At 48.4% G+C, this 16,727-nt stretch overlaps 1 protein-coding gene across 1 annotated transcript in view; it reads right to left on the reverse strand.

Annotated features, from left to right (window-relative positions):
• ARMH4 (armadillo like helical domain containing 4) overlaps nucleotides 1-14,414 on the reverse strand; it is a gene marked incomplete at both ends in the record, with an annotated part of 53,191 nt that extends 38,777 nt beyond the window's left edge. Inside the window, 3 exons of the mRNA XM_084208637.1 lie at nucleotides 9,907-10,125; nucleotides 12,064-12,276; nucleotides 13,109-14,414. Of these exons, the coding sequence (XP_084064763.1) occupies nucleotides 9,907-10,125; nucleotides 12,064-12,276; nucleotides 13,109-14,414 (1,738 nt within the window). The remainder of the gene's footprint in view (nucleotides 1-9,906; nucleotides 10,126-12,063; nucleotides 12,277-13,108) is intronic.
• Between the last annotated feature and the right edge of the window lie 2,313 nt (nucleotides 14,415-16,727).

Genomic DNA, 16,727 nt, shown 5'->3' on the forward strand with positions numbered 1-16,727 from the left:
ATCACCCTGCTAGAGCCTGGCTTTTGGTACCTGGAAAGATCATTCCTACCACACAGAGCATCTAATGGAGCTCCCAGGGATGCAGCTAACCCCTTAAATTCCCATTGCAATTTTTATAGGCAGTTTCTGTATTATAATGTGCCCAGCATTTAGAATCAAATCCGAATTTTCTCTGTCAAAATGCATGTTTTCATACAAAACACACAGCTGTGAAGCTGAGAGTGGCACCTGGAGAGTGCTCACTGCAAAGACAAGTGAATGTAGGTCTTCTCCCTCTGCTGAGAGCAGCACAGCTACCAACAATCCCAAAACTTACCAGTAGAAACTCTGAACAGGCAGAACACCAGAGAAGAGGAACATGAACAGAGCTTTTCCCTAGACTGGGTGGGAAAAGCAGCCAAGAGAGAACAGGCATTGGATTTTTATCTCTGAAAAACTGCTCTGGGACAAGGGTTTTAGAATTCCCAATCTAAATCTTCCCTGGTGGAACTCAAGGTGGTTTTCTCTTATCCAAATTCAAGGATTTCCTCCTAAAACAAAACCAAGCTGTATCTCCAGCAGCAATCACCTCAAAATTGCTCTCACACTGAGCCAGGCTAGAGACTCAGTTTAGCAAGACAAGACTATTTTAAAGGGGGAAAAAACACCCAAAATGCTGCCCAATCCCAAAACTTACCAGCAGAGACTGAACAGGCAGAACACCAGAGAAGAGGAACATGAACAGAGCTTTTCCCTAGACTGGGTGGGAAAAGCAGCCAAGAGAGAACAGGCATTGGATTTTTATCTCTGAAAAACTGCTCTGGGACAAGGGTTTTAGAAGCTTCTTGTGATTTTTAGCAATCCAAGTGACACACACCTGCCAGGATGGAGTGCTGAAGCCACAGATAGCCATCTCCCTGTCTCCAAAGCCTGCAGGCAGCCAAGCTGAACACCCAAATTGAAAGTGCTGAGACTACTGATCACATCTGATGATCACCAAGCTTCATCCATCAGCAGGCAGGCACAGCAGAGAGCTGTGAATAATGAGATCCTTGCAGCACAGCCCCTGCAAGGGGGAAGGAAAAGGCTCTGAGCTTGTTCCCTTCTCCTCTCTGCCTCATTCCTGCAGCTGAAATCAGCTTTTTAAGCCCCAACCTGAAATGCCAACAGCTTGCCTTGCTGCAAGGTGCAGTGCAGAGCACCACTTGGTGGTCACAAGGAGGAAGATACACTTCCAAAAAAAACCCCACAAACTTCCCAAGAGTGGGATTTCAGCAGAGGAGGCACAAATGTGCAGAGGGCTGGGCACTCCCATGAGATGGGAAACGGAATTGAGCAGCACACAGCCAAAGCTCAAGCTGGAGGTTTGTGCTTCACACAAAAGCCTTCTACAAAACTCACATTTTTCCTCCTAAACTGGCACCTTTTGGCCTTCAAAAGGCCTCAGCAGCAGATTGAAAGGAAACTTGGGAAAGACTGAATGCAGCAAGGAGTGAAAGTGCAAAGCCCAGCAGGTTCAGAAGCAATCCAGAGTTCCGTGTGCATTTGCAGCTCAATGTGAACTATTTTTGTGTGACATGGAATGGTTTAGGTTTGAAAAGCCCTCTGAGATTAGAGTCCAACTGTTAATCCTGTACTAAGCCCCAAGTGCCACATCCACACATCTTTTAAAGCTCCAGGGGTGGGGACTGGGCAGCCTGGCACAATGCCTGACCATCCTTTTATTAAGGAAATTTCCCCTAATATCCAACCTAAACCTCCCCTGGTGCAGCTTGAGGCTGTTTTTCCTTGTCCTATCATTTGTTACCTGGGGAAGCTGTAGGGGACCCCCAAGGAAAGAAGTCTGAGATAAAATAACACATTTTGAGCAGAGTTTTTGGGGGTTTCCAGCTTTATTAACAGAAACAGCCACCAGTGGCCCTTATCATGGGACCCTGAATGGATCCATCAGTGACACAGGTGAGATCCAGAGGATGGGATTTGCTTTTCCACCTTGTGCTTGCTCCAAAACTCAGGCTTTTCACCACAAAACTCCACATCCACAATGATTTCTGTGGCTTAGGCAGAACTGAGACCACCTCACATTTCCCTGAGCCAGCAGGAAGCCACAACCTGTGGAATCTGAAGCAAACCAGCAGCATCCAGCAGGTCAAAGCCCCAAAATGAATTTTTGGGGGTGTGATGGCTTGGAAGAAGCTGGAGCTGAAGCCACTGTGCTCATAACCTTGCTGAAGGCAATGGAGCTACAGCAGGTTTTCAGCTGAAGAAACCTTCACTGAAGAATGATGTTTCTATATTTAGGTATTTTCCATTAATGTTTGCAAACACTTGGATTGCTCAGGAGAGGCAGGAAAGCATCATTCTGTCAGGCTGAACACATGGCAGAAAGATCTTGCTGTGCCCTGAGCAGCCAGAGGCTCTCAGAGGAAGGTGAGAGATTCACTCAGAGGCACAAAGTGAATTCCAAGTGCAACAAAAATCCCCAAAAAAACAAAATCCAACACAGAAAACCCCAAAACCAAACAAAAAACCCCCAAAAAACTAACAAAAAACCCCACAAAACGAAAAAAAAAAAACCCAAAACCCCCCCAAAAAAGCCTATAAAAATCCCAATTAAAAAAAAAAAAAACAAAACACCACAAAAAACCCCAAAACCCAATCCCCCAAAAAACAAACAAAAAATCCCCCCAAAACAACAAAAAACTCAAAAAAACCCCAAAAAACCAGAAGCCCCCTCAAAAAAAGCCTATTAAAAAATCCCAAATAAATTTAAAAAAACAAAAAGCAAAAGAAAAAAAACCACACAAAAACCCAAACCCCCCAAAAACAAAAAAAAACACAAAAACAAACAGAAAACCCCCACAAAACAAAAAAATCCAAAAGCCCCCCAGAAAAAGTCTATTAAAAATCCCAAGTAAATAAAAACAAAACAAAAAAAAAACCACACAAAAAAAACCAAAAACCCAAACCCCACAAAAAAAAAAATCAAACTAACCCCCCCCCGAAAAACAACAAAAAACCAAACAAAAAACCCAACTAAAAACTCCAAATAAAACAAAACAACCCACCAAAAAAAACCCCAAAAATTAAAAAAAAAAAAAAACAAAAAAACCAACCCAAACTAAAAAAGGAAAGAAGCTGCAGGAAAAAACCTGGAACTGTCATTTGCTCTGTCCTTTCCCTGCCCAGCCTCAGTGGATGAAGAATCTCAATGGTCCCACAGAGGTTTGCAGTGATCCCTGCCAGTCTGAGCTGTGGTTTGAGGTGGAGCTCAGTGCTGCAGGGTGACCCCTGTGTGCTAACACCACCATGGAAATACATCAGTGATGCTGTGTAAATACCACCAGGAGCAGGGATGGGGAGGTCTGTGACTCCCAGCTCCTGCCAGAGCAGGAGGGAGAGGCATTAAGGAGCCTCTGCCAAGGGTTTTCCACATTGAGGTTCACTTTCTGCACTGCTTTTGTGATCCCAGCTGATTGTCAAGGCAGGGAGGCCTTTCTAGGACAAATCCTTTATTATTCATGTGCTGCCTTCATGTGATCAGTCAATGTCACCATGCAACAGCCCAAAAACGCTGCCAGGAGCCTTTGCCAGCCTGGAAGGACAGAGCTGCTAGGAAGGTGGACAGGCTGTCACCAACACTGCTCCTGTGCTGTGCTGGTTCCAACCCAGGCACAGGAACTCTGCCAAAAATCAGAGCAAAACCCCCTGGGATGAGCTCTGCAAGCCCAGTCACCTGCACTGCAAAGCCATCCAAGGGATTTGCAGGATGTGGCGTTGTCTGTGCTCTGGAAAAATCAAGAGACAGGGAAAGGATGTTGGGAGGAGACCTGGTGGGTCAGGTCCTGCACACAAAGCAGGATGACATAACCCTACCCATAGAAGAGATTTACACATCACAGAATCATTCTGGTTGGAAAAGTTCTCAAATTGAGTCCAACCATTCCCCAGCACTGCCAAGGCCACCTCTAACCCCTGTCCCCAAGTGCCACATCCACACATCTCTTAAATCCCTCCAGGGCTGCTGACTCCACCATCACCCAGTGAGCAAATTTTGCTCTAATTCCCAATCTAAATCTTCCCTGGTGGAACTCAAGGTGGTTTTCTCTTGTCCAAATTCAAGGATCTCCTCCCAAAACAACCAAACTGGATCTCCAGCAGCATTCACCTCAAAATTGCTCTCACACTGAGCCAGGCTAGAGAGTCAGCTCAGCAACACAAAACTATTTTAAAGGGGAAAAAAAGCACCCAAAATGCTGCAGAACACACTGCAGGTGCTAGAACCAGTTTGCTCCCTGGCTTGCTGCAGAACAGCTCTTCTGCCCCTGGGTGTACAAGTGTTGGAACAATCAGTGTAAAAATGAAGACAAGAAAGTGGTGATTTATCAAGTGAGGGGCAGGGAAATCAGTCTGGATTTAATGACCATGACTTGTGAGTGGACAGGGCAGAACAAGACAGATGAAGGCAGATAAAGAGTTTACAACAGCTCTTAACAAAATGCTTTCCCCATGAAAAGGGCTATGGGCATAGGACTTTTTTTTTTCCAAACCATAAAAAAGTCCCCAAACAGCAACAAAAAAAAACCCCACAAAAAACCACAGCAGAGACATTAATTCCATTTTCATTGGAAAAAGCTGTTGTTGTTTTCTTCCAGAAGCATTCAATTCAACCCCACTGCCTGGGAACACAACAACCAACAGGCCAAGAGTTAAGATAACATTTAATTCCAGCTTTATTTTCTAGACAAACCCAGCCTGGACCATCAGAGATGATGTATATTGGGGCAGGTCTGATATTATGGGCTGCAGTCTCCAGGTTTTAATGCAGATCCTCTGAGGACTAGGAGGAGTTAGAGGGAACAGAACTGAGTCCACTCAGCTCATTTCCAGTCTAATCTCCTGCTCCTTCCCCATCCTGCTCCCCACCTGCAGCACCCCAAAAGCTCCCAAAAAAGCCCCATGAGCATCTCCAGCACAAAATGTTCCTTGCAGAGCCACAGCCCTGCTTATCTGCACCCACCTCCCTCAGGCCATGAGGACAAACTGCTTAATCCTCAGATTAAAACAAACAGAAACTCATTAAAAACTTTCACTCCCACAGCCCAATTACACTGCAATAATAGCAGCTGTGGGGATTTATCTGCTGGTTTTGTCCAAGCTTGGAGATAAGCATGAGAAAGCTACAACATTGAAATGATGTTTAAGTGAACTCTCATTTTTTTGGGACAAATCTAAACAGCTAAAATTGTATCAGAAACATCTAACACAGTTCAAAATTCATACTAAGCCTGGTGAGAACAGGAACCAAGGTGGGCCAGACTAAAAAATGCCTGCTGGAGGCAGAAGAGTGGCAGAACATCACAAAGAACAGAGAGGCTGAAGAAGGGAAGGCTCCAGGGAGACTTTAGGGACCCTTCCAGTGCCTAGAAGGGGTCCCAGAGAGCTGCAGAGGGAATTTGGACCAGTGCATGACAGGACAACAGGGATGGCTCCAACCTGACAGAGGTAGATTGGAGATTAGAAAGGAATTCTTGCCCCTGGCTGAGGCTGTACAAAAAAACTGTGCATGTCTGTGTCAAACACTTTCAGAACAGAGAGGGAAAAAAAAAGTTGGGTTTGATAGAAAAAAAAATCACTTTTTTTCACCATTTTTTGCTACAAAGGAAAAGGAGGGATGAGCCAGCACCTGCTGTGAAGAAGATAGAGGTCAACAGAGAGCAGTTCCCATTTCAGTGGGAGCAATAAACAAGATGCAAGAGGAAAGTGTGCACCAAAACCATTTAATAATTCATCCTGCACATGCTTTAAGTCTTCTGCTCCTTGCCAATTTAATTGATAGCCAAAGAGCTGGTGAGGAACTATAATATCAGGCTAGTTAACCATGCTGGGTTAAGTGCCTGTTTTATTTACACCTCTGCATCCTAATTTAAATTTTTAACAGGGTTGTAGAGATTTAATGAGGCAGATCTTAATCCATACAGTCAAGGTCCAAATAACAATTCCCTTCAGAACCTTCATTTCTGGGAAAAATACCCTTCACATCCAAAAAAAAAAAAAAAGTTCCTTGTACTGTGCCAGAGTTCAAAACAAAAATGGGGAGTTGAAGCATCTTTTATAAATTGATGTAAATGGCTACAAGTTCTGAAGAATTCAAGAAAGGGTGATTAGAAATCACAGAAAGGGTGATTAAACACTGGAAGGGACTGCCCAGGGCAGTGGTGGAGTCACCAGGGCTGGAGGTGTTTAAGAAAAGACTGGATGTAGTCTGGTTGACACAGAGGTGTTTGGCCAAAAGTTGGATTCAGTCCTGAAGGTTTTTTCCAACCTAAGCTGTTCTGTGGTACACAAAATAGCTCACAGCAGGCTGCAAATGCACATGAAACTCCAAATTCTGCCAGCTGAGAGCCATCCTAATTAATTGGGAACACTCCACACTCAAGAGCTACTTGGTTAAAGCCTCCTGCTCTGGAGCAACTGATTTTAAGTTGCCATTTTCAGAGCTATTGCCTGCTCCTGGCACCACACAACAGGCACAGCAGCTCCTGCCTTAATCAAAGCTCTGAGCACCCTCCACAGCCAGCAGCTCTCCTGACCCCTGAACTGTGGGAGCAGCTCACTCCCAGCAAGAGATCAGAGGGAATTGTTCCCTGGAGGGTGGGAGGCTCTGGCACAGGGTGGCCAGAGCAGCTGTGGCTGCCCCTGGATGCGTCCCAGGCCAAGTTGGACAGGGCTTGGAACAGCCTAGGACAGTGGGAGGTGTCCCTGCCCATGGCAGGGGGTGGGATCAGAGGGTGCTTGAGGTCACTTCCATCCCAGCCCACTCTGTGCAGCCACAATTCTCTGCTCTCCAGGCAGGGTGGTGGCACCCAAGAGAGCCAAATCTTGAGTCTGCAGGGCCAGACACAGACTCACCCTCACCCACAGTGACAGGACCAGAGCCTGGTGTGCTCTATAAGCAGGTTTCAGCTGGAGGCTGCACAGGTTTTGCAGAAGATGGAGCATGGCACACGTCCTGCCACCTCAGAAAGCCCCACCTGCCAAACCCTGCCACGCTGGAGATGCGCAGCCACCTCTGCCAACACCACGGCAGATGTTACAGCACAGGAACCAAGTTAAAAGCAATGAGGTTTCTTTCCAAAGAGTCACTTTCTGAAGGATGTTGGGAGGCTCCCACAGTGGTTCTAAGCCAGTTGAGCCAGTAGTGTCACTGTCACATTTCCTGAAAAATCCCTTGGCCAGGATTTCTGCTCCTGGACACCGGAGAAGCCTCAGAGAGAAATGAAAGCAATAATTATCTATTTATCTGATTGCTTCTGCTGTATTTGCTGCTTTGGAATGTGGTCTGGAGATTGTTTACCAACTGGTCATTGTTTGATTGGTTTCATGTGAATTGTTTTTACTTAATGACCAATCACCATCAGCTGTGTCAGACTTGGAGGAGTCAGCACAAGTTTTCATTATCATTCTTGTGAAGCCTTCTGTCTGTATCTTTTCTCTTTCTTTAGTATAGTTTTAGTATAGCATTCTTTAATATAGCATCATAAAATAACAAATCAGCTTTCTGAGAACATGGAGTCAGATTCTCATCTCTTCACCTCATCCTGTGGACCTCACAAACTCAACACCAGTAGCTCTTTGCACCCAGAAGCCCTACAGAGAAAGCTGCAGTGCTCAGCTTGCTAGAGACACATACAAATTCTAGGCACAGAGACAAAATACATAATCAATTCCCCCAGACAAGCCAGCCTTATCCTCTGCTGTGTCCTGTCCCCATATCCTATAATCCCTTTATAGGATTTCTCTGACTAGGAAGGGCAGAGTAGAACCAAGCTCACCAAGGAGTCAAGGCAGGAGGAAGTTTCTTAGCCAGCTCATCTCTCCAGAGTCCACCAGAGAGGGGGATAAGCTCACCTAGACATATTTTCATTTTGCCTGTGCAATTTGATTTTTAAAACAGCTTTGCATCCAAGCCAGGCAGGTGAATACACAGATGCAATTAACCACAGGCAGTTTGGCACAGATGGCCCCCAAGAAAGAGTGAGCTGAGCAGCAGGGGTTTATATTTAATGATGAGCCAGGCCTTCAGTGAGGCAAGTCAGCAGGACCCCACTGAAGGCAGCAGAGCTCACTCAGCTCCTTGCACTTCTTCCAACAGTGAGCCCCTCCCCAAAGGGCCAAGATCTCTCATGAGGGACCCAGTCATGTGCCTGCAACAGCATCCCCCAAAAACCTGAGTGTCCTGGGCTGGAGCTCCATGTAGCTTTAAAGGAAAGCACCCCCAAACATCTTGGATCTGGCAGCATGTAAACATTGTGAGAGTAAACAGCAGGACCTAAGCTTGCAAATGCCACTCCACCATGAGGATGTGATACCCCTCAATTGCCTTTAAGCAAAATAAAAATACATTGAGAGAGCAGAGTTGTAGCTCAAAAATGTTCCTTTGTGCTTAACTGGGGCAGCACCATCCCCAGGCAGAAAGCCTTTCCCCAAATGATAATTGTAATTGTCCCATTTTACAAGATGTGGATTCATCATCCCCAGCACCAGGGAACCTTCTGGCTCCCTGCACAGAGGTCTAGGCTGAGCAGAAAAGATTTAGACCACAAGAGCTGTGCCAGTTGTCAAATGCACACAGCACAAAGAGCCTCATGTTCCTTGGAGAACAGGCACCTGCAGAGCCAAAAACCCCAGATTTCCACTTGAGTCCTCAGCTACAGCCCACATTTGCCTTTAGAGGAGCCCAGAGCAGAGCAAACAGAGTGCAGAAGAAAACCAAGAAAGTTGCATCAGTCCTGTATTGGAGCAGAAAGATTTTTTTTTTTAATGCCTGTGCAGAAGGTCTCATTAAATTGAGAGAGACCAATGCTCAGCTGAAACTGAAATCCCTCTTATCTTCCCATGCAGAAACCCAGGCTTCTAAAGGAGATCCCAGAGGGCTATAAAACACTTTAGCCTCCTGAATCACACTGCTCTTGCTGAGCAGAGACCTTATTTCCCAGCCTGAAGGATCAGGTTTTCCCCACACACACGACCTCTCCTTCCCCTGCTGCCACTCTCCCATTAGCCCCACATCCCTGCCTTGCCAAGATTCATCCTGGCAAGGGCAAAATGCTGCAGCTGGAGTCCCAGAGAGCTCAGGGAAGGCTTCAAAGCCAGCAGCAAGCCAGGCACATGCAGTGGGGAAGACTCCCAGCTTCTGCTGCCCTCTAAACTCCACAGGAGAGAGAGTTATTGCTTCCTGCAGAGAAAAGATGCTGATGAGCTGTTGTCTAGAGCACCCCACCTCTACTCAGAGGAGAAATACCATCTGGCAGTGCCACCCCTGGAGAGCTGCCAACCTTTGCAGTAAAACACTAAGGCAAGAGAAGGTCAAGATAAAGGAAGGGGAGCAAAAACCAGCAGAAAGATTAATTCCTGCCAGGTGGTATCAGCCCAGAGACTGGAGCACAGAACTGGATGGATGAGCAAGCAGAGAGGAGTTCAAGTAGGAAAAGGAGCAAGGAACAGCTCTCTGCAGGAATATTGTGGGTGAGGTGAACAGAAGGCAGATCAGAGCTGCAGCCCAGCTCCAGGGCAGGAGCTGCTTTGCCTCAGCACCCCTTGGTGGGGTTCCCTGGCACAGTGGGTGCACACACCAGCATTACAGGTGTGCAGAGCCAGACCCTGCTGCAACAGCACCAGCACTGCTGCTCCCCAGCCAGGAGAAAACCCACCCCACCCACCACAGCCACTGGAATTTCAGGCATCCTCCAGGACACTGCTCACTGCTTGCTTCCTGTGCCTCCTGAGAGAGCACAGGCTGTCCAACACCTTTATTGGGAACAGCAAGATGTGCACACAGGTGTGAGGCAAACAGACAAACTGGGGGCTGTCAGGGCAGGGCTGGCACTCCACAGGAGGCCCCCTGCCCCTGGGGCCCAGGGGTACCTTCAGACTCCAGGCGGTCCAGCCCGTAGGTGCCAGCTGTGCTGGTCCTCCTGGCAGAGGGGACAGCTGTCCTCCTGGCAGAGGAGGCCACTGATGCTGGAGTTACCAGGACCACAGTTCTGCTGGCTGGCTCCTCTGTCTGTCCAGCTGGGGTAGAAGAAATCCCACCAGGGGCTGGGACAGCTTTCTCACTGGTGACCAGGATGCCATCTGTGAGATCTATAGGAGACAGGAAACAGCAACTGTCACATTTTCTGAAAAATCCCTCTGCCAGGATTTTTCCCCTGGGAAGCTGAGAAGCCTCAGAGAAAAAGGAAAACAATATTATCTCATTTGCTTCTCCTGTGTTTTGCTACTTTGGAATGAGGTTGGAGATTATTTATCCAACATGTGAATTGTTTTGACTTCATGACCAATCGCAGTCCAGCTCTGTAAAGGACTCTCTCCAGAGTCATAGACTTAATGAGATACCAACGAAAAACCTTTCTCTATTCTTTAGTATAGTTTAGTATAGCATTCTTTAATATAATACCATAAAATAATAAATCAGCCTTTTAAGAATATGAAATCAGATTCATCATTTCCTTCCTGCCACCCTGAAAATACCACACAACAACCATTCAGCATAACAAGATTTCATAAAAACCCAAGAAACTCTTTAATGAAAATTTAACTCAAAGGAAGTTACTAAGCTTTTGCTTCCTTTGAGACATGACTCTGCTGTAGGGAAACTTTCTCCTCGAGGGCATCCAGCAAAGGAGGTTCCCCTTAATGAGGGGGGAACCCTTAAAGGTTTTAATTCCATTGCTTTAAGGACTACTCATCACCACAACCTTGCAAGATCAGAGCACCAAGCCACCAGGTGAGAACTGAGCCAAGTGACAAATCTAACAGTTCATTACAAAGATAAAAGTTGGTTGAATTTATAATTAAATCCCAGAAGCAAATTCAATTAGTGGAATCTGCCAGAAGAACCTTCTACCCCTTACAAACACACCCTAAATTCAGAGATACAATGCAAACAGCTTTTCTTCTTTTGATGCCCTGCAACACAAGAATTGCAAGCAAAGCAGCCTAGCAGCATTTTCATGACAGTGGTCCTCACTACTACAGAAACACACTCCAGCTCAAAGTCAGCCTCGTGCTGAGGGAGCCCTTGCTCCACTCCTGTCAGGAAGACAGGCTCCAACATGCACCTGCCAAGGTGACACCAAACCAGCAGGCAGCAGCTACATGAACATGACTGCTTAAAGCATTTCTGTATGAGCTACATCAGCCTGAGAACAACCCCCACTCCTCAGTGGAAGTGAATATCATTGCAGGCTTCCACAGCCAAGGGCTTGCCAGGCTCCTGCAGGAAGGGGTCCTTCCCCCACCACTGGCTCCCATGGACCCTGATGGAACATTTTCATCCTCTGGATTGAGCATCAGCAATCTGTGACTGCCTTGGGTTCCAGAAGTAAGAACTCTCCCTCCATAAATCAAAAATTGTTCAAGTGTCTAAAGCTAAAGGCAGCTTGCTAGCAAGGACAGGTAGGGGCTTGTTTGGTTTGGGGAATTTTTTTTTAAACCTCCACTCTATTTATTTGGGGCAAAAAATCCATATGCTGGTAAATCCCAGTGTGGTGGATCTCATGGCAGGGGCAGAAAGCAGTGGCAGCTCAAGCTTAGAGGCAGAGGAGTGAAGGTTAGCAAAAAAAGTCATCCTTTCCTTAGGATCTTTCCTCCTGAGAAGCTGAGAGGCCTCAGGAACACAATGTAAACAATGATTATCTGCTGCTGTGGGATGCAGCAGGTGGATCTGGGATTGGTCTCATGTGGTTGTTTCTAATTAATGGCCAATCACAGTCCAGCTGTCCAGACTGTCTCAGTCAGTCTGAACCTTTGTTATTAATTCCTTTTCTATTCTTAGCCAGCCTTCTGATGAAATCCTTTCTTCTATTCTTTTAGTATAGTTTTAATATAATATATATCATAAAATAATAAACCAAGCCTTTTGAAACAGAGTCAAAATTCTCATCTCTTCCCTCATCCTGGGACCCTTGTGATCACTGTCACACTTAAACAAGGATGCTGCATTGAGACTGCAGTGTGACACTGGTTCCAGATGTACCATCCCATCCTGTGTAGAATTGAGTCCTTGAAGCAGAATCCTACCTTCTGCATCCACAGGGCTCCCTGTGGAGGAAGCACCAGTTGCCAGCAGCACCTGGGTGGCACTGGGAGCTGTCAGCATCTGGGTGTCCTCCCCGCTGTTCTCCTGAGGAAAGCTGGCAGCCCCTGCGCCCTGGGTGGCACCAGGCTCCTCTGTCACAGCTGACACAGCAGCAGCAGCCTCCTGGGCAGCTGTTGTCACCTCCTCAGCAGCACCTACAGCAAGAACACACATCAGGGCAGGCTCACAGGGCAGCTGACAGCAGCAGAGCACACATCTGAAGCAATATGAAAGGAACAGAACTCCGTGAATTAACTCCAGAGCCACAGGGCCAGCAGCAGGACGAGCCCTCAGGGTCCAGCTCCCACTGAAGCCTCAGCTATGCAGAAGGGTTGATTTTTGTGGAACAAGTCTTAATAGACAGTGTTGTTTCCCCAACATCTGGGAAACAGCAGAGAGGCAGCCTGCTGACAAGTCAAGTGCTTATAAATTAATCTAGAAATTAATCAGTCAGGTTACAGCACCAGCCTGCAATTAGCTCCCTTTCTTTTACAGCAAAAATTAGGTCTTTTGGATGCAGTGAAGGGAAATCATCCTTTTGTATCTGCAGCCAAAGAGGGAAGAATAAAGATGCCCAGCAATTAAAAAGTCCTCATCAACATAGAAACATGCCCAACACCTGACCTGCCTTTTTTTTTTTAGCATTTCCTTTACATTTTAAACACCAAATAGGAATACTGCTGTGAGGCTGAAGGTGCCATCTCTGGAGGTATGTGCAGGGCAAGGTGACACCATCAGCCTGTGGCAGGCTGCCCAGGAGGAGTTCTGCCTGCAGGTAAGAGTGGGGACAAGCACTGGGCAGCCACAGCCTCACCATGGGGCGAGGAGACAGCCCCAGGAGTTTCTGTCACAAGGGCCAGCAGCTCTCTGCACAGACCTGAGCACCTTGTAAAGGCATTTAAGACATCAGTGGCTCACAGGCTGCTGGCACAGCTCACTTTAAATCCCAAAAATGAGAGGCAAGTGTCTGTAACAGGCAAGTTTTACCTTCCCATGAACTCTCCAGAGTAGGAGAGAGCTCAGGCTGGGTATCTGTCACCACAGCAGCCTCCGGCTGTGACGGAGGGACGCTTTTCTCCTCCTCTGCTGTGACTGCACTTATGTTCTCCAGTGAGCCAAGATCAGCTGTGCCTGCATCTGACAGGTTCCCAGGGTGGAAAGCAGTGCTGCTGCCTGGGGGAGTTGCTGGCAGCTCCTCCCCTTGCACTGGCACTGTGCAGTTGCTCTCCTTGGCAAGCTCAGGCGCTGGTGGAGGGGACACTGGGGAGGGCACTGCTCTTGTGGCATCCTCTTCCTCCCCCACACCTTCCTGGGTGCTCTGGGATGGTTCTGTTGTCCCCAGCTCCTCTGTCACCTCCTCATGGGACATGCTGCCCTGCTGACTGATGCCCCCCAGTTTGGTGTCATCCCAGTCAGGTGGCACGGTGTCCATAGGGGGGATGGTGACAGTGCCAGCCGTAGTGGGCAGCTCCTGTTGTGTGACACCTGTCCCAGCTTCTGGGTGAGGGAAGGCCTCAGTTGCCACAAGGGGAGGTTTGGCAGCCACAGATGTTGGTGGAGCCAGGGATCTCAGAGGGCTCCCTGTGCGGGCTCTCAGCATTCCCAGCCCAGAGGTCACACCTGCAGCCTGGGGACTTGGGATGACACTTGCTGCTTCCCAGCTGGGAGAGCTGGGGCTCAGGGTGGGCTGGGGCACAGCTGAGGGGTGTGAGCTGCTCTCTGCTTCCTCTTCCTCCACAGTGGTCCCAGAAAGGGGGTTTGCTGAGGGGCCAGCAGAACTGGCCTCCACTGCCACACCACCCTCGGTTGTGGCCTCACCGACGGGGCCACCAGACTCCTCCTGGACTGGAGGGCTCAGCGTGGTCACAGCTGTGGTCAGCATGGCCCTGAGTGCTTCATCCTCCTCCAGCTGTGGCTCAGTGGGAACCAGCTCCTCCTCATGCCCAGCAGAGGGGTGACCCCCCAGGCCCTGGCTGCTGGGCACAACATGGCTCAGGCTGGCAGGGGGTGCTTCTCCTTCTGCAGTGAAAGCTTCATCCAAGGGTGTCCCAGATGGCTGTGCTGACACTGCACAGGGCTCTTCAGAAACTGTCTGCTCAGAAGGGCCCAGGTTGTTTTTCAAGTCCACCATGGCTGTCCTTTCATCTTCCAGCCCATTCCCTGCCCAGGGGCCATGCTGGACCTTTGTCACATCCCCCTCCTCCAGAGGCTGAGCCAGGCACAGCAGGCTGGAGGACAAGAGCAGGATGCTGCAGGTGAGCACACAGATATTAAATCCTTTTGATCTCCTCATGGCTGAGAGGAGATGTGTCCAGAAGCCTGCAAGGCTGACAAATCCAGAGACCTAGAAGGGGAAAAAGGAACCAAGATTACACAACCCATAACCAACCACAGACCCAGGGCCTTAAATAATGGGAGACCAAGACTATGGCCAGTTGAGAGCAGACCCCTCCCACACATTCCAAGCAATGAATTCCCCCATCTGTTTTATGCTTCTCAGCCTACCCTACCTGAAGGTGCCAGACAAAAAAATCAAATGTTGATCTGAAGCCCAGGACAGACCCTGCCCAGCTCTCACCCCAGCAGCAGAGTGCTATGCTCTACCAGCAGGCATCAGACCTGCAAGCAATAGTGTGGATCAACTTTTTAGTCCTGAACCAAGACCAAAAATGATGCTTGTCAGGGCCATGAAGTCTCAGGTTTGTCCTGGCCAGCCCTGTTCTGTGCATTGGCACAGGAGGAGACCAAGGAACCTGCACAGAGAACCTGATGGGTCTGTGGGGGACAACACAGCACCAGAGCCACACAAGGAGGCTTTAGGGCTGCATCATGCCCTGGCTGAGCTCCTTGGCCCCACAGAGGAAGCTCCAGCCCAGAGAGCAGCACTGCAGCATTAGCACAGTGCCCATGCTGCACTGCACCACGGAGGCACTTCCAGAAAGTTTCATGTCCAGAATCACCGAGGGTTTCCAAGAGAGCACTGAACCTGGAGGCCAGCAGCGATGCAGCCAGCTGACAGCCTGCCCTTGGCAGGCTCTGCTGCCTCCAGGCACACAGCTCCAGCTCCCAGCCACCTCCCTTGGGCATGTGCCTCAGCCCTGGGCTCGCTACTCCACCATCCCAGAGCAGAAGAGCATCCCAGAGCAGAGGACCCTCCCACCCAAGGCCCCACTCAGTGGCCACACCAGTGCCATGACACAGCAAACATCCCACTGTCACAGCAGATCTGGCAGCTGCTCAGGGGCACAGACAAGCCCTCCTGCAAGGGCCTCCAGCCATCAGCAGCTTCAAGTTCCTTCTCTCACGTGTTCCTCCAGTTCTGGGAATCCCAACGTGAGAAAGAGCTTGACCTGTTTGGATAAGTCCAAAAGAGCCACCACGTAGATCACAGGGCTGGAGCACCTCTGTTACAGACACAGGCTGAGAGAGTCAGATGGTAGAGAAGGCTCCAGGGACACACTGGAGCATCCTCCAGTGCCTAAAGTAGCTCCAAGAGAGCTGGAGGGGGACTTTGGACAAGGGCATGGAGGGACAGAGCAAGGAGGAATGTCTTTTCACCTAGGTTTAGATTAGATATTAGGAATAAATTATTGACTGAGGGTGATGAGGCCCTGGCACAGGTTACCCAGAGAAGCTGTGGCTGCCCCTGGATCCCTGGAAGTGTCCAAGGCTAGGCTGGATGGGGCTTGGAGCAGCCTGGGATAGTGGAAGGTGTCCCTGCCCATGGCAGGGGGTGGAATGAGGTGAAATTTTATCATTCCCAAGTGAACTTCTCTTCCCTCTGGGCTGCAGGAATAACAAATATCAGTAAGGAAAGAGGCTGGGGTTGTCAGAACCACCCCTCAGTCCTCCAAAGAGCAGCAGTGGTCACCCTGTGCAGTCTCACTGCTCATGGGCACCAGGATAAACCCCTGAACCCACCACACTCCTCATTTCCCCACCCAGACTGCTCATCCAGAAGCGTCACTCACATTTGTACCCACAGAGTGCAGCAACACAGCTCAGAATTAACCACTGCAGGCTCCAGCATCTGGCTGAGCCTTCAGGGCACACTGAGTCATTTTTTCCATGCTCCCTGAAGCCTCATCCCAGCAGTTTGGCCTGTGATGGGGAATTATTCCAGCAGCTCACACACATGCACCAGGTGCTCAGGGACAAGCAGAAGCCACCAAAAAGCTCTTCATCAGCCTAAACACCTTCCACTTTATTTTTAGCATCTTCTATCTCTGAAGGATGGGTGGCCACCCATCTATCTTCTCTATCCCCTCCCTAAAAAAAATAGCAGAAAATTACAATATTTAGCTCTTTTCCCAGGCTAATTCCTTGTGTACTTTTGTAATTAAAAAGCACTAAGAATATATTATGCAAGTTAAATTGTTGGTGCCTAACTACATGCATCTGCCTCACCATGCAGATGAATATAAATCATGTTCACCTCAACACCCCTTTAGCAATTGCCTGTTAAGAGCAGGCACATTGAAACATGAAGAAGTTGGATTTTCTCTATTTAAAAGATAGTTTGGCTTTAAATACAGCTTCTGAAGAAGTCAGGAGCATTTAGGTGGCACAAATGCTTTCAGCAGTGCTTAAACATAAACAGAACTCC

The sequence above is a fragment of the Fringilla coelebs genome, assembly GCF_963513975.1.
Source record: "Fringilla coelebs genome assembly, chromosome: 6".
NCBI lineage: Eukaryota > Metazoa > Chordata > Aves > Passeriformes > Fringillidae > Fringilla > Fringilla coelebs.